The sequence below is a fragment of the Microcaecilia unicolor genome, chromosome 6 (genome assembly GCF_901765095.1).
Source record: "Microcaecilia unicolor chromosome 6, aMicUni1.1, whole genome shotgun sequence".
Lineage (NCBI taxonomy): Eukaryota > Metazoa > Chordata > Amphibia > Gymnophiona > Siphonopidae > Microcaecilia > Microcaecilia unicolor.
Window position 1 is genome coordinate 178,679,117 of NC_044036.1, and position 23,791 is coordinate 178,702,907.

Sequence of the window (23,791 nt, forward strand, 5' to 3'; positions counted from 1 at the left end):
AATACAAAACCAGTTATGAATAATTACAGAAGAATTAGTCTTCCCTGGCACAGACTTTGCTAATCTGTGCTTTGACAAGTTTGACAGCTTCAGAATGTACCCATTAATATGTTATATTAACGATACCTTGGTACTAATAAAGCACTTAAATCATCAATTCCTCAGCCTAACAACTTTATAGGCATTCACATTCATACGTTTTCTTGAGCCATAAAATATCCGTGGGCTCCTAATATTAACTAAGACATTCTCAACTCACTCATACCTTTTGCCACAGCTATCTGCAAAAACAAAACAAAATAAACTATCACTTTTAAACAATTTTGTTCTGACAACCTTCAGCGCACATCTGAACAGCACCTCAATAGCCCACCCAACTGCCAACTGACAAGTTTCGAATGTTTATCACCCTACCGGTCTCGAGCTCCAGAGCTACGAGACCCATGCATCAGCAACCTAAAATAACAACAACACAGCATTATTATGCAATCATTACATTCTCCAGCACACTAGAACAGTTTATATATTAATTTAATTATTTTTCACATACCTTTCTTTTCCTTCCTGTAACACTGTTTTCATTTGTTTTTCAATTTTGGCACACGCCTGCTGCACAGCTCTGCCACAAGCCATGTTGAGCTCGCTCCTCCCACTCTCCTTCTCTCCTGTGCGCATGCACACTACATCCACCATGGTCCCGGACACCACCGCCACTCCAGCCTCAAACCATTTCCTGCCCACCTGCACCATCTGAAGCCATTTCCTGTCCTCATATGCAGGCTGAATGATGTCAGCGACACATAGCGTAAACATCATTCAGCCATTCAGCAGCGGTGACTCCTGTGTTTCATGAATAACACAACTTGCAATCAACCTCATAAGCTCCATTATTCTGCTCCCCAGGAACATTAGTTTGCTAATGTGTGGCCCGATTCACCCATCCCAGCCCCTGAAGACACTTGCAAAACAGTCCAAATCCTATCCCACCCATGGACTCCCAACCAATGACCCCCACCCCTAACATACACACCACCTCTGAAAACTCCCCACCTCACGAAGGCCCTCTCCTGGCCTGCCTGAGACAATCTTTGGTAGTGTAGTAGAAGCAATTTCGTTGCTCCCAGGTGCATAGACAGACCTCAAATTTTAGGGGTACCAGAGCACAAAGCAGGGAGGCACAAAATTTTGCCTAACTCTGCCACTGCTCTTTGTGCCCCCCACAACCCCTACATACCTGAACTGAGCAAGCACTTATCTAAAGTTTTTCAGACCAAACGTTTGATCCAAAAAGCTTTAGATAAGTGCTTGCTTGTAATTTATAAGAAAAAATCATTTGAAATTTTTGCATTTTGATAGAGTTAAAATGACTCAGAAAGATTAAACAAAGTAAGGACACACTGAGTTGTTGAACTGAGGATGAGTCAAGGGAGTGATGAGCAGGTGGCTCATGTGAAAAGAGTCGTTACTGATGGTTCCACTTCTGGGTTTATAATTTATTATTCAATGTTAGGTCTTGCAAAGACATTCATGTAAGCATTGGGTTTGGAGATTATTAGTTGGCAGGTATAAATGCTAGCGCACAAACTTTGGCATGAAATGGACGCTGAACTAGTATTCTGTAAAGATCATCCCAGCGCCTAACTTTAGGTATCATTTATTGAAGTCCCCCCTATAGTTACAATTTTGCTAAGAAACTCATGAACTACAAGTCCACAGAAATGATGGGTGAAACCCAGGATTGTCTCAGACTGTCTCTTATAACACAAAACTATCTGATCAGCTGAGTCTGACTACCACTTGAAGACACATCAAAGCAATCTGTTTGTCAGATGGCACCACAAGTAAAAGAGGAAGAGAGAGAGAGAGGTTAAAGGCTAACCAGCCATTTTCCAGGTTCCAAATTCATGCAGCATCATGAACTATTTGCATAAATGGCCCCAGCTGTTCATCTTTCTTAAGGATGTCCTATTGAAGTGAACTATGAAGTTTATCAATAGTCCTGAACCCCTAAACTAAAGTTCTGGTCATAGAATGTATGGTTGTCTTTTTCCAGCACCCTACACAGCTGACCCCAGAAGTACTGCTGCCCACAGGGGTCCTGGGGCCAGAAGAGGACTGTCTTCTTACACAGGCGCCTCCTCAGCCTCAGGTAGCGGGATCTCCTCTGCAGCTGTTCCAGAAGGATGAGCACCACTACATCTTTCTGCTCCTCCAGCAGCCGTTGTTGCACCAGCAGGAAAGCCACCCGCAGGAGCCCACTAACTGGCTTCACTCGAGACAGTACAAACACTGTTTTCTTGCTCCTATATACTGAATCCCAAAGGTTTTCCACCAAAGACTTCCCAGGAATCCAGTCCCTGTCCTCCAAGCATACTCTGAAGTGATGTAGACCTTTCTCCTCCAATCGGATCCGTAGGTCATTGTAGACCCAATCAGCCACATCTTTCTGGGTTTTATCAAAGGCAATGAATGCATCATATTCCTCTGAGTCACTGGGTTTGGAGTAAAGAACACAAAGACTGGACAAGCAGATGTAGAATGTGTACCAAACATCCCAACCTAGGAAGTGTTTCAGGGTGGATCCCATCATGAGGAGGAAAATAAATAACATAGAGATGCTGAACAAGCAAAGAGAGATCTGATCATCAGAACAGAAATGTAGATCTCGACTAAAGACACTTTTGTTCTTTAGATGGTAAGGAGAACCACAAGTGACCTTGTTTGTCAAATCAGGAATCTGAATATTGATACTCAGAATGAACTCAAAGAAAGTGGAATCACAGGTGCAGAACAAAGGGTTGCCTCTCAAATCAAGGTGCTGCAAAGATTCCTCAAACCAGTCCTTATTAACCTCTTGCAGTGAATTGTAGCTTAAATTTAAAATGATCAGTGCTGGTGTGTTCACAAAAAAGTGTTGACCAATACGGTCAATGCGATTGTAACTCAAATCCAGACTCTGAAGACTAGCTGCAAACAAGTTGCTAGTGTTGTACAAAAATGTCAGTTTATTCACACTTAAATCCAACACTTCCAGCTTGGGGAGTAGCGTAAGACATGTCCAGTTGAAAGAAGTGAGCAGGTTTTGTTTAACAATTAGTATCTTCAAGGTTTTAGGAAGATTGGCGAGAGTTTTGGGATGCAAAACTCGCAGATAATTGCTGGAAATGTCTAACTTGGTCAAGTTAGTCAGGTGGAAGAAGAACTTCAGATACAAGTCCCCGTGCTGCCACATAGTGTTCAAACGGTTTCCAGCAAAGAGCAAGATCTGCAGGGAATCACTGTGTATCTCTGTTGATATCCGGTTGGCAATTTTGTTGTAAGCCATGTTCAAGAAAGCAAGAGCCTTCATTTTAGAAATAAAGGTCAGCTGGTGACCAATGCCTTTCATCTGGAAATGATAACTGTTATAGCTCAAGTCCAAAGCTTCCAGTTGGGGAAGCTCTGAGAAGGATGAGTTGAAGTAAAGATTTATTTTGTTATGGGACAGATCTAGCATCTTTAGTTTGTTTAAGCCAATGAACTGATGGCCGTTGACTGTCTGGCTAATGCTATTGAAGGACAACTGGAGGCAATCAATGTCTGTAAGATTCTTAAACATTTCAGGCATGATGGTGACAAGATTGTTCCTTGTTAACTGCAGGGTTTTTTGGTAGAAACTGCAACTGGGCGAAAAGTATGGAGCCTGGAGAAACTGCCTTTTCATGCTGGGACTTTTCTCTGATGCTAGGGATGAAATAAAACTAGTCTCTGGAGACCATGGCTGCTGGCCAGTTAATCTTGGAGTATATTCTCTGGTCGATGCAGCTGGGAGAGTTTTTCTATGGTAGGGACTTATGATTCCATTATCTGATAGGTCGATGTGGAGTAATGAAGGTAAATTCCCAAATACAGACAGATTAATCTGGCTGATGAAGTTGAGCTGCAGAAAGAGCCTTGTAAAGTTTCTCAGCTGTGCCAGAGGCTGGATACTCTCCTCATCTACAGCTCTGAAGAAGAGGCCATTGATCCTCAGTTCCTTTAGTGACTCTAAGTGTCTGAATGACGGTGCCAAGATCAGGCGATCAAAGATCAGCCTTTTATGATAATTAAATGACAGGAAAAGTTTTTCCAGCTTTTTAAGTTGTTCAAAGACTGTTCCAGTCCTGATCATGTTGTATAAAAAGTTCTCACTTAGGTCAAGTATCCTGAGGTTACTCAGCGGTTGAAAGAGTTGAGGATCCAGATGATAGAGGGAATTGTCCCTCAGCATTAAGCTCTCCAGGTCCCGCAGAGTGAGAAAAGAGTCAAGGTCCAGTTGGAGGGACCCATTGCAATCCATGCAGGGATTGGATGCATGATCACATCTCCTGCAATTACCACCAATGTCTAAAACCCTAAGGTTTACAAGATCTCTAAAGCTGTCTCTGGAGATCCAAGTAATCTGGTTATAGGAGAGATAGAGGTTGTTCAGGCTGTGGGGTAGGCTTCTAGGGACATCACTCATATTGTTGTACTTTAGAGAGAGGCGGTTGAGTTTGCTTAGATGAGAGAGAGCTCCACTGGAGATCATCAATGAGGAGGCACAAGGGTTCTTGTAGTAACAGTTTCCATCTATATATAGTTCCCTCAGGTTTTCCAAGTGAGAGAGGGCACTGGCATCCAGGGTCAAGATATGGTTGCGGTTCAGGCTCAAGTACTGCAGGGAAGAAGGAAGGGAGGGGATGTCCTGTAAGCTATTGGCAGAAAGGTCCAGGTACACCAAATGCTGCAGGGACATGAATGCCCTAGGCTCTATCGTCAGTCCACAGTCCACATAAAAATCACTTCTCATTGCCTGAGGTGGACAGTTCCATTTCAGATTCAGCTGGACAAGATTTGGGAAGGAAGCAAAGGCTGACATGTGCAGAAGTTGGAGTCGGTTATACATGAGGTTTAGAGAGGTGATGTTTTGTCCCTGTAGGGATGAGAAGGAAGGGACAGTGTCTAGGCCATGATCAGCACAGTTAATTCCAGTAAAGCCATTACTCCTGCATGGCAGAAACTCTAGCAGGCTGCAGCTGATGGAGCACAGAGTCTTTGTCAGGATAAGGACGTATCCCATCATTCTCCAGCCCTAAAATACAGGCAAATAAAACTTAGTTAGGAGCACAGATCAGCAAGAATTCCTTTTTCAGTCCTACCATGCTGCATAGTCCAGCTCACACTTCATGATACATGCACTCTATCTTTGAGTAGGAAAGAGACTCATACACACACCTTCCCTCTGTTGCCTATGCTCTCTTTCTGACCAGTGCATAGACACCTATATCCCATCCCATGTACCCATATCATACTTCTAGATATAAAAGAAACATGCTCACGCATACATAGAATGTGTGTATTTAAAATGACCCATGTATAGTAAATGAACATAGTAAATGACGGCAGATAAAGACCTCTACGGTCCATCCAGTCTGCCCAACAAGAAAAACTCATTTATTTCATTTGATTACATGCCTCTTCAAATAAAAGTCTGAATTACAAAATAATATTGAAACAACAAAAATATTGTCTCATTAAAGGAGTTTCATCCTTACCATAATCAACTGCATGCGCCTACATTCCTCCCCCTGAATCCAACATCACCCCCCCTTCAATGCTACAACCTCTGAGCAGCACCCCCAGCAGCATATAACACTGGAATGCACTGTGTTCTGTTTTTTTCTCCACACCATATGACACACACACTTTTAGACACTTGTCTTCTTTGTGTGTGTGACTTTAGCATCTTCTGAGTAGCAAGTTTCTGTGCATGCCCACATCATTTCTGCTAACCTAAATACACGATTGGAAAAAAGGGAACTCCCAAATGTTGTCATCCTTGTTGTTTACGTGTTCCTCATGGTCTCAAGTTCAGGTGTTTGCAGATCACCTGGGCCCAGGGTTGCTACAAACACTTGACCAGTGAAGGGCAACTAAAATGATAGCGGGGATGGGACGACTTCCCTATGAAGAAAGACTAAGGAGGCTAGGGCTTTTCAGTTTGGAGAAGCGACGACTGAGGGGAGACATGATAGAGGTATATAAAATAATTAGTGGAGTGGAACAGGTGGATGTGAAGTGTCTGTTCACGCTTTCCAAAAATACTAGGACTAGGGGGCATGCTATGAAACTACAGTGTAGTAAATTTAAAACAAATCGGAGAAAATTCTTCTTCACCCAACGCGTAATTAAACTCTGGAATTCGTTGCCGGAGAACATGGTGAAGGCGGTTAGCTTGGCAGAGTTTAAAAAGGGGTTAGACGGTTTCCTAAAGAACGTCCATAAACCGCTACTAAATGAACTTGGGAAAAATCCACAATTCCAGGAATAACATGTATAGAATGTTTGTACATTTGGGAAGCTTGCCAGGTGCCCTTGGCCTGGATTGGCCGCTGTTGTGGACAGGATGCTGGGCTCGATGGACCCTTGGTCTTTTCCCAGTGTGGCATTACTTATGTACTTATGTACTTAACCCGAGAGCATGAGGCACACATTTAACAGTATAATTTAAGTAAATTTAGGACCTTTCACAAAGCCATGTAAGCACCTATGCGTGCCAAAATGGAGTTACCGCGTGGCACTTGCAGTAATTTCATTTTTGGCGCGCGTCCGATACACGCATCCGAAAAATAATTTGTATTTTCGGATGCACGCCAAGTAGCATTTGATGCATGTAGGTCATTAACGCCTGGTTACAATGTGAGACTTTACCACTAGATCAATGGCTGGCGGTAAAGTCTCAGACCCAAAATGGACGTGATCAATTTTCATTTTGCTGCATGTCCATTTTTGGCAAAAAATTTTTAAAAAACATTTTTTGTAGGTGCGCTGAAAAATAATTCTGTGCACGCCCAAAACAGTGTCTACTACTGCAGGCCAGTTTTCAGCGCACCTTAGTAAAAGGACCACTTAGGTAATGTATACCAAAATAAATGTCAACCAACACTTTGCATAACGGATTCACTGCTTACTTACTTTTTCTACCATGCAAAAATAATGTCAATGTGATGCTGTTGTTTACATTAATTGTGAAAATGATGTTTATTAAAGAAGATAGAGCTGCTATCAAGTTTTGCGAAAACTAAACATTATGATATGAAATGACTTCTTGCTGAATTTCCAACAAAGAATTGGACATTGTGAGATTTAAGTTTCTGAAAAAGAGTGATGAAACTGATACAACAGAATGTCAGAACGATAGTGACTGCATTGAAGAACTTGATCAGCGCATGGCTGACACTGTAATAAAACAGTGGAGGACATTTTGACCAAATTCTGTAACTGAAATTAACAGTGTCATTTGCTTTACAAGAGTAGTTTTGTTACAAGTTGAAAAAGGTCTCATAAGTTTTTGCTAAATGTACACTGGTTATCTGTTTATGTTTCACTCCAATTTTTTACGAGGTATGTGACAACAACATTAGGGTGTGGTAATGAGTATTGCTATTGCCTTGTTTTATTTATTTATTTATTCATATCCCATAATTATCCAAAAACGAGTTTCGGTTCAATGTGGCTTACATTTAATAGTTGATATAGATTACATTGATTCAGTTTTCAATTCATGTCTGCACATTTACTGAAAATTTGATTTAACATGAGTTACTGTGGTGCTATTTATGAAGTAAAATGCATAGGGTCCCTTTCTTTTTTCATTCACTGTTTATAAAACACATATCTACTCCCTAACAGAGACACACACTGTTCTTTCACTGGCACTGGACAGCACAGCGAGGGTCCGAAGTACAGAACAAAGTCCAAACAGTGAAAAGAAGCACCAGGAGCCTTCAAAAACGGGACACTATTTCTTTAATCATGTGACTTGAACATTAATCCTTTCACAAATGACCCGACATGGGCCGTGTTTCGGCATACAGCCCCTGCGTCAGGGGTCAATAAAGTTGTGGTTTCTTCTTCTTGCCGCACATTTTTTTAAAAGACAGCCTTTGACCCGCTGCAGCAAAAGGGGGCCTCAGCACGCGTAAAAAACATTACCGCAGCTTAGTAAAAGGGGCCCTGAATTAGGTAAACTTGAGAACAGCAAATTAAAACCTAATAATAGGACTAACATGAAACAGTATAAAAAATATAGGCATTTAACAGCATTGAAATTCAAATAACAGAGATATAATATGATGCCAGCATGATACTAACAAAACACCTAATAAGCACATATTAGAACATTCAAATAACATAGATATGATGCTAATGCTTTTCTACATTGCAGCTTGCCATGTAGCTGTAGAGTCAAATGCAGATGGGGACAAAATGGTTGGTGCAGAGTCATTTGGGATAAATAGATGGATGGCTAAATTCTAGGCAAGTTCTTTATACAGTTAAACAAGATATAAGGAACTGGTCTAATCTGCAATTTGCAAGCATTCCCATCGTATTTTTTTTCATAAAAATTTGACGTTTTACCAATTTAAAAAAATTGTGGTCTGTTTGTTGAACTGTCTTCTCTTTCATTTTTTTGTTATCCGTGTTTGAAACAATGTTTTCTGGGAGTTAGCAGGATACAAGTAGGATATTATATCAATAGATAAGAATAAGATTAAGTTATTAAAATTAAATAAAAGTTCAATAAAGTATTGAAAGTAATGTATTTTTTAAAACTGCAGCACTGGTTTATGCCATAGATCTCCTGGGGGGGGGGGGGGGGGTGGGGGGAGGTTATAAGGAGGAAAAAGTAGTATATCAGTTAATATGTACAGACTGAAAAGTCCACGCTTTACTTGGATAGCACCAAGCGATCGTCTCATTTTGTGAGAACCTTTGGAGGAACATCCGTATATGCCAATTTGTAGAACCCTGAAGAAGGCCTTTTTGGCCGAAACAGGGACAGTGTAGGGTCCTAATAAATTATTTCGGTTTCTCAACATCTGTGACTTCAGTTTTGTCTTTCTGGATATCTTCCGCTTGTTTTGTTGCTTCCAATATGTACTGAATACATACATAAAATAAGAAGGTCTTTAGCGGAGAGATTAAATGAATACTTTGCTTTGGTCTTCTCCAAGAAAGATTTGGGAAAGATACTGGTGTCAGAAATGGTATTCAAAAGTGATGAGTTGGAGAAATTGAATGAAATCTCTATAAACCTGGAGGATGTAATGGCTCTATTTGACAAATTGGAGAGTAGCAAATCTCCTGGAACAGATGGTATTCATCCCAGAGTACTGATAGTATTGAAAAATGAACTTGCAGAACTATTGTTAGTAATATGTAACTTATCTTTAAAATCAAGCATGGTACTGGAAGATTGGAGGGTGGCCAATGTAACATGGATTTTTTTCAAAAGGTTTCAGAGGAGATCCGAGAAATTATAGACCGGTGAGCCTAATGTCAGTGCCGGGCAAAATGGTAGAGACTATTATAAAGAACAAAATTACAGAGCATATTCAAAAGCATGGATTAATGAGACAAAGAGGGGTATTTTCGATAATGACGTCTAAATCTGAATTTGGACGTGTTACACTAAACGTCCAAATTCTGAACAGGAAACAAGGCCATTGTCAACAAAAAAAAGTCTCTCTTTTTTCTTTTGAAAATAATGTCTTGAAAAACGCTTTGTGATTTAGACGTTTTGTTTTTTGGTCCATTTTCCAACAAAAAACTTCTAAATGCAAAACGCACAAAATCAAGCCATAAGAAAAGTTTCAGCCACAGGAAAGTATTCAAAGAGGATAATGAAGTTCAAACTGTTGTAGAATCAGTCCTGTTACACTTGTGGAGGAAACTATGAACCCTCCTAAACTCGCCAGAAACCCACTGTACCCACATATAGGTGCCCCCTTCACCCATAAGGGTTAGGGGTAGTGGGTTTTGGGTAGGTTTTGGGGTGCTTATATGACAAGGTAAGGGAGCAATGGTCAGATGTGTACCTGGGAGCATTTTACAAATTCCACTGCAGTGCCCCCTAGAGTGCCCTGTTGCTTTCCTGGGACGTCACTTTTCCATTATTCTACCTGATGCCAAGCTTTCTATTTTTTATAACATTGCAACTGAAGCTTTTACCTCCTCAGTGCATGTACATGGTTTCATCCCTGTGTGGATTCTCTGATGGTGAGTGAGGCTTTCTTTCCAACCAAAGCTTTTACCACACTCAGAACATGTAAATGTTTTCACTCTATTGTGAATTTGCTTGTGTATTGTGAGGTCTGCCTTCTGCCTAAAGCCTTTACCACACTCAGGGCAGGTATATTGTTTCACTGCAACATGGATTCTCTGGTAGACTGGTCTAGAAATGGACCATAGAATCCATTCAGAAATTTGTCACTGAAGGAAGTCTCTTGCTTAGAGGGTGAACCCCTGGTACTAAAGTTATTACTTTTCTCTGACCCTCACTGTGCTCATTCTTCTCTTTTTTTTTCTGGTGATCTGTTTCACAGGAGGCCTTTGCTCAGAGCAAACAAGAGACCTAGAATCTGACCCTTGATCTAACCAGGCCATTTTTTTTAAATCTGTTGTACTGTTATACATCCTATTTGATCTTCTTCTCTGCCTTTAGCCTTTTCAGCTAGGGATTCTTTCTGCTTTTCCCAGGCTTTCGCCAATTCTCAGAGCCGGTGGTGGGAGACGGAGCTAGTGGTTGAGAGGCGGGGCTAGTGCTGGGCAGACTTCTACGGTCTGTGCCCTGAAAATGGCAGATACAAATCAAGGTCAAGTATACACAAAAAGTAGAACATATGAGTTTATCTTGTTGGGCAGACTGGATGGACCATGCAGGTCTTTTTCTGCCGTCATCTACTATGTTACTATCCAGCTAATTTTCGAAAGAGAAGGGCACCCATCTTCTGACACAAATCGGGAGATGGGCGCTCTTCTCTCAGGTGCAGCCAAATCGGCATAATCGAAATCCAATTTTGGCCACCCTCAACTGCAGTTCGTCGCAGGAGCGGCCAAAGTTTAAGGGGGTGTGCCCCAGTACTGGGGTTTGTTTAACACATGGCTGCTCTCGGCCGATAATGGAAAAAAGAAGGGCGTCCCTGATAAGCATTTGGCCGGTTTTACTTGGTCCATTTATTTTCAGGACCAAGCCTCAAAAAGGTGCCTGAACTGACCAGATGACCACCGGAGAGAATCGGGGATCACCTCCCCGTACTCCCCCAGTGGTCACCAACCCCCTCCAACCCTAAAAAAAAATAATTAAAAAACTGTTGTTTTGCCAGCCTCTATGCCAGCCTCAAATGTCAATCCCAGCTCCATGACAGCAGTATGCAGGTCCCTGGAGCAGTTTTAGTGGGTACTGCAGTGCACTTCAGGTAGGCAGACCCAGGCCCATCCCCCCCTCTACATGTTACACTCCAAAACCCACCCAAATCCCACTGTACCCACATGTAGGTGCCCCCTTTCACCCATAAGGGCTATGGTAGTGGTGTACAGTTGTGGGGAGTGGGTTTTGGGGTGGATTTGGGGAGCTCAGCACCCAAGGGAAGGGAGCTATGTACCTGGGAGCAATTAACGAAGTCCACTGCAGTGCCCCCTAGGGTGCCCAGTTGGTGTCCTGGCATGTGAGGGGGGCAGTGCACTACAAATGCTGGCCCCTCCCATGACCAAATGCCTTGGATTTGGGCATTTTAAAGATGGCCGCTCTCAGTTTCCATTATTGGCGAAAACTGAGTTCGGCCATCTCTAATTTCGACCTAAATGTTGGGATTTGGGCGGCCCGGACCATATTATCAAAACGAAAGATGGGTGCCCATTTTTTTCAATAATACGGTCGGTTCCGCCCCTTCCCTAGTTCGCCCTTAGAGATGGCCGCCCATGTTCGATTATGCCCCTCCACGTTACTATGTAAAACAGTTGCATATTGAAAGTGTGGTACAAGCGTCTTTGAGGACAGCCTCACAGCCACCAGAGAATCCATGTTGCAGTGAAACAATATACATGCCCTGAGTATGGTAAAGGCTTTAGGCAGAAGGCAGACCTCACAATACACAAGCAAATCCACAATAGAGTGAAACCATTTACATGTTCTGAGTGTGGTAAAAGCTTTGGTTGGAAAGAATGCCTCACACACCATCAGAAAATCCACACAGGGATGAAACCATTTACATGCACCGAGGAGGTAAAAGCTTCAGTTGCAATGTTATAAAAAATAGAAAGCTTGGCATCAGGTAGAATAATGGAAAAGTGACATCCCAGGAAAGCAATAGGGCACCCTAGGGGGCACTGCAGTGGATTTCATAAAATGTTCCCAAGTACACATTTTACCATTACTCCCTTACCTTGTCTGCTAAGCACCCCAAAACCCACCCCACTACCCCTAACTGTACACCACTCCCTTACAAGTGAAGGGGGCACCTATATGTGGGTACAGTGGGTTTCTGGTGAGTTTTGGAGGATTCGCAGTTTCCTCCACAAGTGTAACAGGACTGATTCTACAGCAGTTTGAACTTTGTTATCCTCTATGAATGCTTTCCTGTGACTCAAATTTTTCTTATGGTCTGTATCCTAATGGCTTGATTTTGTGCAGTTTGCATTTGGACGTTTTTTGTTCGAAAATGGACTGAAAAACAAAATGTCCAAATCAAAAAATGTTTTTCTAAACAGTATTTTCAAAAGGAAAAGATAGGCAAGTTTTTTTTTTGTTGAAAATGACCTTCTTTCCTGTTCAGAATTTGGACATTTTGTGTAAAACATCCAAATTCAGATGTAGACATCATATTGGAAATGCCCCTCTAGGTGACCAGAGAATTGGATAGTGGAAATGCACTAGATGTAGTCTACTTGGATTTCAGTAAGGCCTTTGACACAGTTCCTCATAGGAGGCTCTTAAATAAACTCAGTGGGCTAAAGTTAGGACATTCTGAGGCATATTTTCAAAGCACTTTGGGAGGCTAAGTTCCATAGGTTTCTATGGAACTTTGGAAGGCTAAGTGCTTTGAAAATATGCCTCAAAGTGATGGACTGGATTGGGAACTGGTTGACAGATCGCAGAGAGTGGTGATAAATGGAGTTTACTCAGAGGATAGAAAAGTAGTAGTGGAGTGCCTCAGGGATCGGTATTTATCTTTCCCCCTAAACCAACCTCTCCTCCTCCCCCATTCTCTATTTCTGTGGATAACACTCTCATCCTTCCTGTCTCATCAGCTCGTAACCTTGGGGTCATCTTCGACTCCTCCCTCTCCTTCTCAGCACATATTCAACAGACTGCTAAAACCTGTCGTTTCTCTCTCTATAATATCACCAAAATTCGCCCTTTCCTTTCTGAGCACACTACCAGAACCCACGCTCTTATCACCTCTCACTTAGACTATTGCAACTTGCTTCTCACAGGTCTCCCACTTAGCCATCTCTCTCCTCTTCAATCTGTTCAAAATTCTGCTGTACAACTAATATTCCGCCAGGGTCGTTATGCTCATATTAGTCCTCTCCTCAAGTCACTTCACTGGCTTCCTATCCATTTCCGCATACAGTTCAAACCAGTGGCGTAGCCAGACTGCCAATTTTGGGTAGGCCTGAACCCAAAGTGGGTGGGCACAAAATTTTCTCTCTACCCCCCCCCCCCCCCCAGCAAAATGTAGTCACACTCAGATGCATTTGTCACACAGGGTAAAGTGCTGCTTTTCAGTGCATCCGATTTCAGACAATTTATTTAATAGCCTAATCCTTTTCAGTGAGCTTTCAGAGGCCAAAACCTCCTGCCTCAGGTCAGTATAATGCTGTTACGGTATCCTCGCCTGACCTAAGGAAGGAAGTATTGGTCTCTGAAACTTTATTAACACCATATTACTTTATCCTAAATTAAAAATAAAATTATTTTCTTTACCTTTGTTGTATGGCCATTTACTTTTCTCATTGTGTTGCTCCCAGTCTCTAGATTCTGCTTTCCTTCGTTTTCGCTTAACTCTTCTGCCAGGGTTTCCTGGCCATTTGTCATTTTTCTCTCCATTTTCTTTGCTTTCTTCAATATTTTTCTGCCTCTCTCTGTGTCCAGATTTAATTCATTCTTACTATCCATTCTTTAATTTCCTTCATCTACTTATGGCTTTTCATCTTTTTCTCACCCTTGTTCTCCCCATGCCCCTTCCTCTTATTCTCCAATCTTTCACTACTCCCCCTTTCCATGCAGCCTCTCCTCTTTCTCTCCCCATCCTTCCAGTGTCTCCCCTCTCTCTCCCCATCCTTCCAATAGTCTCCCCTCTTTCTTTCTGCATCCTTCCATCCAGTGTCACCTCTTTCTCCCTACCCTTCCATCCAGCGTCTTCCCTCTTTCTCTCCACATCCTTCCGTTTTCCCTCTTTCTCTGCCATCCTCCCATCTGTTTTCCCTCTTTCTCTCCCCATCCTTCCGTTTTCCCTCTTTCTCTGCCATCCTCCCATCTGTTTTCCCTCTTTCTCTCGCCATCCTTCCATTTTCCCTCTTTCTCCCCATCCTGCCATCTGTTTTCCCTCTTTCTCTCCCCATCCATCCGTTTCCCCTCTCTCTGCCATCCTCCCATCTGTTTTCCCTCTTTCTCTCCCCATCCTTCCGTTTCCCCTCTTTCTCTGCCATCCTCCCATCTGTTTTCCCTCTTTCTCTCCCCATCCTTCCATTTCCCCTCTTTCTCTGCCATCCTCCCATCTGTTTTCCCTCTTTCTCTCCCCATCCTTCTGTTTTCCCTCTTTCTCTGCCATCCTCCCATCTGTTTTCCCTCTTTCTCTCCCCATCCTTCCATTTTCCCTCTTTCTCCCCATCCTGCCATCTGTTTTCCCTCTCTCTCCCCATCCATCCGTTCCCCTCTTTCTCTGCCATCCTCCCATCTGTTTTCCCTCTTTCTCTCCCCATCCTTCCGTTCCCCTCTTTCTCTGCCATCCTCCCGTTCCCCTCTTTCTCTGCCATCCTCCCATCTGTTTTCCCTCTTTCTCTCCCCATCCTTCCGTTTTCCCTCTTTCTCTGCCATCCTCCCATCTGTTTTCCCTCTTTCTCTCCCCATCCTCCGTTTTCCCTCTTTCTCTGCCATCCTCCCATCTGTTTTCCCCTCTTTCTCTCCCCATCCTTCTGTTTTCCCTCTTTCTCTGCCATCCTCCCATCTGTTTTCCCTCTTTCTCTCCCCATCCTTCCATTTTCCCTCTTTCTCTCCCCCCATCCTGCCATCCATTTTCGCTCTCCCATTCAGGCCCACCAGCCCCAGCTCCCATTGCCGGCCACTGCTGCTTTTCCTGATGAGCAGCAGTGGCCGGCGCTACAAAAAGAAGAAGCGCTCAGCTGACTGAGCTGAGCGCCAACAGGTCGCTAAGGAAGAGAAAAAAAATGTTTTTAAAAAAACGCGGCACTGCACGCAGCTTCAAAGCATTGGCTGCTGGCTCTGCAGGCTCCTTCCGTCTCTTACGTCACTGCCCCTGCTTCGCTACAGGGGCAGTGATGTAAGAGACGGGAGGAGCCTGCACAGAGCCAGAAGCCAATGCTTCGAGGCTGCGTGCAGTGCCGCGTTTTTTTAAAAACATTTTTTTTCTCTTCCTTAGCGACCCGTTGGCGCTCAGCTCAGTCAGCTGAGCGCTTCTTCTTTTTGTAGCGCCGGCCACTGCTGCTCATCAGGAAAAGCAGCAGTGGCCGGCAATGGGAGCTGGCGCTGGGCGGGCCTGGACTGAAATTGGGTGGGCCTGGGCCCACCCAGGCCCACCCGTAGCTACGCCCCTGGTTCAAACTCCTCTTATTGACCTATAAGTGCATTCACTCTGCAGCTCCTCAGTACCTCTCCACTCTCATCTCTCCCTACATTCCTCCCCGGGAACTCCGATCACTGGGTAAATCTCTCTTATCTGCACCCTTCTCCTCCACTGCTAACTCCAGACTCCGTTCCTTTTATCTTGCTGCACCTTATGCCTGGAATAGACTTCCTGAGCCGGTACGTCAAGCTCCATCTCTGACCGTCTTCAATCTAAGCTAAAAGCCCACCTTTTTGATGTTGCTTTTAACTCCTAACCCTTGTTCACTTGTTCAGAACCTTTATTTTATCATCCTCACTTTAATATTCCCTTATCTCTTGTTTGTCCTGTTTGTCTGTCCTAATTAGATTGTAAGCTCTGTCGAGCAGGGACTGTCTCTTCATGTTCAAGTGTACAGCGCTGCGTACGTCTAGTAGAAATGATAAGTAGTAGTAGTAGGTACTGAGGCCAATTTATTCAACATATTTGTGAGTGAAATTGCTGTAGGGTTAGAAGGAAAAGTATGCCTTTTTGCAGATGACACCAACATTTGCAACACAATGGACTCCCTAGTGGGTGTGGACAACATGAGAAGAGATCTACACAAATTAGAAGAAGGTTGTGTTTTTGGCAGTTAAAATTTAATTTGAAGAAGTGCAAAGTGATGCACTTAGAGTGTAGAAATCAAAAAGAGCAGTATATGTTAGGGGGTGAGAGACTGATATGCACGGATCAGGAGAGAGACCTTGGGGTGATAGTGTCTGAGGATCTCAAGGTGGCAAGACAATGTGACAAGTTGGCGGTTATTGCCCGAAGAAAGCTAGACTCCATAGAGAGAGAGAGCAGAAGAAAGGACGTATTGATGCCCCTTTACAAGCCATTGGTGTGACCCCACTTGGAGTATTATGTCCAGTTTTGGAGGCTGTGTCTCTTCAAGGTCATAAAAAGACTTGAGATGGTTCAGAGGAAAATTACAAAAATAATATAGGGTTTGTGCGATAAGATGTATGAGAAGAGACTGGATGACTTGAATATGTATACACTAGAGAACAGGAGAGAGAGAGAGAGACAAATTAGCACGGGGTTAGCATGGCAATCCTTAGCACCTACAAAATAGGTGGCGATAAGGGCTCACGCGGTAAAGGCCACATGCTAATTGGAAAATTAGTGCGTAGTCATTAATGACACAAACAAAATTGCAGCCATTTTAGAGCAATGCTAAAGGTATCCATATGCTAACCACAGTGCCAGCCACTTTTCAGTGCAGCTCAGTAAACAGGCGCCAAAATGAACAAAACCAATGTGGGCAGCATATAATAAACAAATACTAAAAGAGAGGTCAAAATTAACAGCAATAAAGTTGATAAAATACATAGAAAAATGAAAGACCAGGATGTTATGAAAAATAAAAACAAAAAGCACAACATGTTGATAGTATTTAAACTGCCAACAATTGCATCCAAAAGCAACAACCTCGCCCTCAGGACAAATTACATGTCAAACCTAATGTATAGCTAAGAAAAATAAAAAACAAAATAGAGGCTAGTAACGAAAGAAAAAAATGAGGTCAAGGAAATAGGTATCAAAGGGAAAAAACCTCCTAAGCCCCTCTCAAAACTAACAAATAAAGTTAAAATATTATGGGAAGTCTTTAAGAAGTAAACAGAAAGAGAAGTAATGACAGCAGCATTTGTTGTTTGTTTTAGTACTACAGCGGTTCTGTTTATCGTTAGACAGATTGTTCTGATGGCCATTCGCCGTGTGCACCAAGGACAATACACTACAGCATTTCCAGAGCGTTTGTATGTGGCCCTTGAAGCAGGCCGTTCATCCCTCGAAACACAGAACCATGGCGGATCATTATCGTTGGTGCTACAATAAAGTGATTTTATCTGCAACTCCCAGCCTGCGAGTCCTGTGTCATCCTCTACCTTCTTTGGTGTCTGCTTTGGATTGTCATAGAGGAACTTCCTGTCTTTTGTTCCTTGGCTAAAAGGTGTATTCACAAAGGTCCTACAGCATGATATAGGGGCTCACTCCATAACGCATGTTGAAATCATCACACACAAACAAAGACAAATATGGAATGCTCTACCCACAGACCTGAAATCAATTGTCGAAACAAATAACTTTCGCAAATCTCTGAAGACGTACTTCTTCAACAAGGCCTACAAAGAGAACCAACAGCCTCACTAATTCACTTTCCCAACTAACCAGTTATGAAAATCTACTTCTACTATCACCCGCCTAATCACTTCCTCTTTCTTCCCTACTTAATCCCTACACACTACTAACTGTGTCTGATATTCTGGAATGACAATGTCATAACAAAACTATGTAAGCCACATTGAGCCTGCAAATAGGTGGGATAATGTGGGATACAAATGCAATAAATAAATAATATTGCAGAAGCGTTTTAATTTATAAAAGTTTTTTATTAACAAATAAACACAGCCATACAAAGTATTTAACGTTTAACATTTCTCACATGGTACATTTAGCATAATACAACCATTTATTAGTAGTATCCCATAGCAATAAATGTTCACTTGTTTATTTTTACAATTCCCCCCCCCCCCCACCCCGGTTCCCCTATCCTCCCTCCCTCCTCATTCCACCTCCCACCTCCCCACCTCAAGACAATGTTCAGTTTAGTGTGTGTGCATGTGTCCATATATATATATATATATATATATATATATATATATATATATATATATATATATATATATATATATATTGTAAGGAATATACCGAAAGGAAGAGGGACCCCAGCTACCCACCGGAGAAAAGAGAGCCGGAGGGTAGGAGGGAAGACCCTAGGGATGCTCAGGTTTTGCCCAAAAGGGACATAAAGATGGGAAACTACAACTCCCAGAAGGCCACAGGAGAGCTCCACGGGAGGAGAAGTAGGGTGCAGAACCAAGGAGCTCCAGAAGAGGGCCGCCAGGGAAAAGGAAAAGCTGATTCTCCCACCTGGTGGAGGAGGTGGTGGAACCGGTGGCAGGAGAAGGAAAAGCAGCCTAGCAGAGTTAATGAAGAAAAGTGTAATCAGCTGGAAAAGGGGTGGGGGGGGGAGGAGAAAATGGACTGGGCTACTGAAGGAGAAGGGGAGAAGGAACCAGAGGAGATGGAGCAAGAGGAGGCTGAGCTGGTCTTAGACGAACCCATGGAGCTCTTGGCTATGGCTCAGCCAGCACTGGAGGTATAGGGGAGAGGCCTGGGTCAAAGCGGGAGGAGGTCAGGAGAATAGAGACTGACCCAGAGGGTGGGACCCAAGGCTTTGAGCCCGCGCAAAGCCTGACTTTATTGAGCTGTACTGAGAGAAGCCTGGCTGTACTTGGACTGTGTTTGAAACAGCCTAGCTCCATTGAACTGTGCTGAGAGAAGCCTGGCTGTAATTGGACTGTGTTGGAAACAGCCTGACTTTATTGAGCTGTGCTGAGAGAAGTCTAGCTGTACTTGGACTGTGTTTGAAACAGCCTAGCTCCATTGAACTGTGCTGAGAGAAGCCTGGCTGTAATTGGACTGTGTTGGAAACAGCCTGACTTTATTGAGCTGTGCTGAGAGAAGCCTAGCTGTACTTGGACTGTGTTTGAAACAGCCTAGCTCCATTGAACTGTGCTGAGAGAAGCCTGGCTGTAATTGGACTGTGTTAGAAACAGCCTGACTTTATTGAGCTGTGCTGAGAGAACCCTGGCTGTAATTGGACTGGGTTTAAAACAGCCGAGGAGCTGTTGAAGAAAAGGGGCTTGGGTTGCAAATCCCAAAAACAGGCCCAAGAAAGAAGAAGAAACACATAAAGAGGAAAACAGAGAGCGGTGCTGGTGGTGAGGAGGCTTCACGGACTTAGCCAGTAGGAGCATTGTTTACAAGTGGTGGCAGTGGTGGGATTTTGCTGCGGGACCTGTCGCTAGAGGAGGCCGTGACCCGACTGGACGAGAAGCCCCACGAGAGGGCCAACGCTGAGAAAGGCGCAGACCCATCTTGGGTTCCGGTAAGCGGGCCTAACTGGGGGAGGGGGGGAGGTGTTAGAGGGATCAGAGAAAGAGTCCAACTTAAGTGAGGTAATCGCACTTGGAGGTGGTTCTCTGTTGTTTTGTCCCTCCCCCAGGTGGCAGTGCCAGTGCCGTGATGGACCCCAAGGAGATCTTCGGGTGGATGACTCTCCAGTTCCAAAAACAGCAGGAGCTGACGGCCAAGATAGTCGAGGACTCTCTGATGGCGGCCCGGGATCAGCAGCAACCAGTACTCAACATGCTACAAGACTTTTTCCAGAGAGGGGCTAATGTTCCCCGTGAGGGGGAAACCGGAGCAAATGGACACGGGCCCGGAGGAGGCGGTGCGGTAGGACATGTCTCCATGAATGCACTTAACTGGGGGAAGTTGTCCGAGCAGGATAATGTGGACGATTTTTTGACAGCATTTGAGAGGGTGGCTGGGGCGGCTGGGTGGCCACAAGAGCAGTGGGCCATGAGATTGGTGCCTTCTCTATCCGGGGAGGCTTTGGCAGCCTTTAGGGATTTGTCTCCGGAAGAGGCTGCCAACTATGGAAGGTTGAAAGAAGCTATCAAGGACAGATATGGACTCAGTACACAAGCTTACAGACGTAAGTTTAGAGCCACCAAATGGGAAAAGGGGACCCCCCCTAAAGCGGTAGCAAATAAGCTAATGGATTTAGTGAAAAAATGGTTGGAGCCCGAGCGACACAACCTGCACGAGGTACTGCAAGAATTAGTAGTGGAGCAATTCCTCCAGGGTCTGCCCGACGAAATTAGGGCCGAATTAATAAAGAGGGGATGTAAGACGGTAGAGGGGGTGACATCGGGTTTGGAATGTTACCTGGAAGCCCAGCAGTGGGGGGGACCAGAGCGGGAGGGAGGCAGGACTCGGGCGTTAGAAAAAGGGGGCCCGAAAGTTTCCCTAATTAAGCCGGAGACCCCCGCAGGGAGTAAAAAGACCGAGTTAGATGCCGGCCCGAGTAGAAAGGCTATTCCTTTTGGGAGCAAGGGGTGTTTTAAGTGTGGTAAGGTAGGCCATTTCAAAAAGGATTGCCAGTGGCGGGAGGGGTGGATCTCTCAGGTAGAAAAAGGAGTTAGGTCCAGGTACCTAACTCAAGTTAAGGTGGAGGGAGTACCCATCACCGCCATGTTAGACTCTGGGGCCGACCAATCCATGATCTCCCGGAGGCTGTGGCAACAGATAAGAAAGAGGAGGGCCCCGGGCAGGGAGACCTATGATGGAGGGGTGTCTATCCAATGTATTCATGGGGCCAGGACCCGTTATGCACTCCAGCGGGTCAACTTACAGGGGCCCACCAGAGAGCTAGAGCTGGCCATGGCCGTTCTACCCAGATTGCCGCATGAGATGATTTTAGGGAGGGATTGGCCTCCATTTATAGAGTGTATGGGAGAGAGAAAAATGTTAGTCACTACCAGGGCCCAGGCTCACCGCGAGGTAGACGAAGAAACAGAGGGAATAGGGGGGGTTTTTCCTTTTCAGGGGGAGGTATTGGGCGAACCGGGCCGGGAAAAAAAAAGGAAAGCCGTGAAAAAAAAGGAGCAGAAGGGTAGGAGGGAGGCTCTTCAGCGGGCACAGAGGGAGAGTTACCTGCCAGTGGCCCCGGAAGAATTGAGGGAGCAGTTTCCCCAATTTCATAGGGAGCAGGCCACGGACCCTACCTTAGAGTATGCCTGGGAAAGGGCGCGCCAGGGAGAAGGCCAGGTAGCTCCGGGGTTCCTGATAGAAGGGAACATCCTATATAGAAGGGTGCCAAATTGGGAGCACTCGGGCGGAGGGAAACAGCTGGTGGTACCCCGAACTTTCCGTCCGCTGGTGGTAAGGCTGGCCCACGACCATCCTCTGAGCGGACATAAGGGCTCCCAGGCCACCCTGACCCAAATATTGGCGAGGTTTTATTGGCCGGGCATATATGGGGAGGTGGAAAAATACTGCAAGTCCTGCCCCAGATGTCAGAAGGTATCAGACAGATTCCCTCCTAAAGCCCCATTAAAGCCGCTGCCACGGGTAGAGCAACCGGTGAGGAGAATAGCCATGGATATTGTGGGGCCAGTAACAAGGTCACAGAGAGGGTATCTCTATGTGTTAGTAGTTATGGACATGGCCACCAGGTATCCATGGGCCCTGCCCTTAAGGAACATTTCGGCCAAGGGTATTGCCTGGGAACTCATAAAAATTTTTTGTGAGGTAGGTTTTCCCCAAGAAGTTTTGACAGATCGGGGTTCCAACTTTATGTCCCATACCTTAAGACAAGTATGGGAGGCCTTTGGGATAAAACATGTACGTACGGCGGCTTACCATCCCCAAACCAATGGGATGGTGGAACGCTTTAACAGGACCTTAAAGGGGATGCTAAAAAAAGCCTTGGGGGAGGATAGGACCGGGTGGGACCAACTTTTACCCTTTGTGCTCTATGCATACCGGGAGAAGGTGCAAGACTCCTTAGGAGTTTCACCGTATGAGTTAATGTTTGGCAGAAGACCCAGGGGTATATTAGATATTGTACAGGAACACTGGGTACCTCCGGAAACCAGCGAGCAGTCCGTGGGCGAATATTTGCAGGATCTAAGGGGCCGATTGGGTAGGATGCAGGAGTATGCCCAGGACCGGCTAGAACAGAGCCAAGAACAACAAAAGGGATATTACGATAGAGGGACTCGGAACAGGGAGTTTGCCGCCGGGGATAGGGTCCTCATCTTAATCTCGGAAGATCCCCATAGGTTCGCCTCTAGATGGAAAGGACCCTGGGTGGTGAAGAGGAGACTCGGTCCCCTCATGTATGAGGTGGCGAATGAGAGGGGTCGGGTCCAGACGTTTCACGTTAATCTTATGAAACCTTGGGTAGCGAGGGTAGGGTTTCAAACGCGGGGGGACGAAAAGGAAGGAGAGGAGTTAGGGCCTCAAATAAGAGAGATTTTCAAACCCTGCGAGCCCGGAGTTAACCCCCGGTTACCCCAGGGGCAGCAAAAAGAGATAGGAAGGCTCTTAGAGCGCTTTAAAGATGTTTTGACAGCATGCCCGGGGAGTACCCACCTAGTAGAGCATGACATTGTAACTGAACAGGGTAAGATAGTAAGGCAAAGGCCCTATAGACTCTCACCAATGAAAAGGAGGGAAGTCATTAAACAAGTGCAGGAAATGTTGGACTTTGGGGTAATTGAGGAATCCCATAGTCCCTGGTCCAGCCCGGTGGTGTTGGTGCCAAAACCTGAAGGGGAGTGGAGATTTTGTATTGATTTCCGTCAGCTTAATGCTATCTCTCAAGCTGATGCCTATCCTATGCCTTATATTGAAGAGTTGGTAGACAGGTTGGGGTCAGCCCAGTATCTTACCACTTTAGATTTAACAAAAGGGTACTGGCAGATTCCCCTTTCCCCCGGAGCCCAAGCAAAGACAGCTTTTAGTACCCCTATAGGCTTGTACCAATTCAAAAGGCTGCCCTTTGGCCTAAATTCGGCGGCGGCGAGCTGCCAACGATTGCTGGACCAAGTCCTCAGACCACATCAGACATATGCCGCGGCCTATATGGATGATGTGGTAGTACACAGTGAGGACTGGAACAATCATTTGAAACAGGTAGGGGCAGTGTTGCAATCGTTTAGGGAGGCTGGACTTACCCTTAACCCGAAGAAATGTTACTTTGCCCAGTATAGGGTGAAGTATTTGGGGTATAATGTAGGCCGGGGGGAGGTGCGACCCTTACTGAATAAAGTTAAAAGCATCCAAGACTTTCCCCGACCCAATCGAAAAAAACAATTGCGTAGGTTCCTGGGTATGGTGGGGTATTACAGGAGATTCATCCCGCACTTTTCTGTAAGGGCTACTCCCTTAACGGACATGTTGAGGGGTAAGAGCCCGGACCAGCTGAGGTGGGGGGAGGCGGAGTTGCGAGCGTTAGAGCAGATGCAGCAGGCCCTGTGCCAGGAACCGGTGTTGAAGGCCGTAGATTTCGAAAAACCCTTTATCCTACAAACGGATGCGTCGGGGAGGGGGCTAGGGGCAGTGCTGTCTCAGGAACATGAAGGGGCAGAACATCCCGTGCTATATCTAAGCCGTAAACTCCTACCTCATGAGAACCATTACTCCACCATAGAGAAGGAGTGTTTAGCTATTAGGTGGGCAATACAAGAGTGTACGGTCTA

At 44.8% G+C, this 23,791-nt stretch overlaps 1 protein-coding gene across 1 annotated transcript; it reads right to left on the minus strand.

The window, feature by feature from the left end:
• Positions 1-1,990: 1,990 nt before the first annotated feature.
• TLR9 (toll like receptor 9) lies at positions 1,991-5,080 on the minus strand. Its single transcript, XM_030206776.1, has one exon. It carries the CDS (start codon positions 5,078-5,080, stop codon positions 1,991-1,993), a length of 3,090 nt encoding a protein of 1,029 aa, XP_030062636.1.
• Between the last annotated feature and the right edge of the window lie 18,711 nt (positions 5,081-23,791).

What these genes read in the sequence shown, in the direction of transcription:
- TLR9 (XM_030206776.1), bottom strand. Translation starts at nt 5,080, where the DNA reads ATGGGATACGTCCTTATCCTGACAAAGACTCTGTGCTCCATCAGCTGC.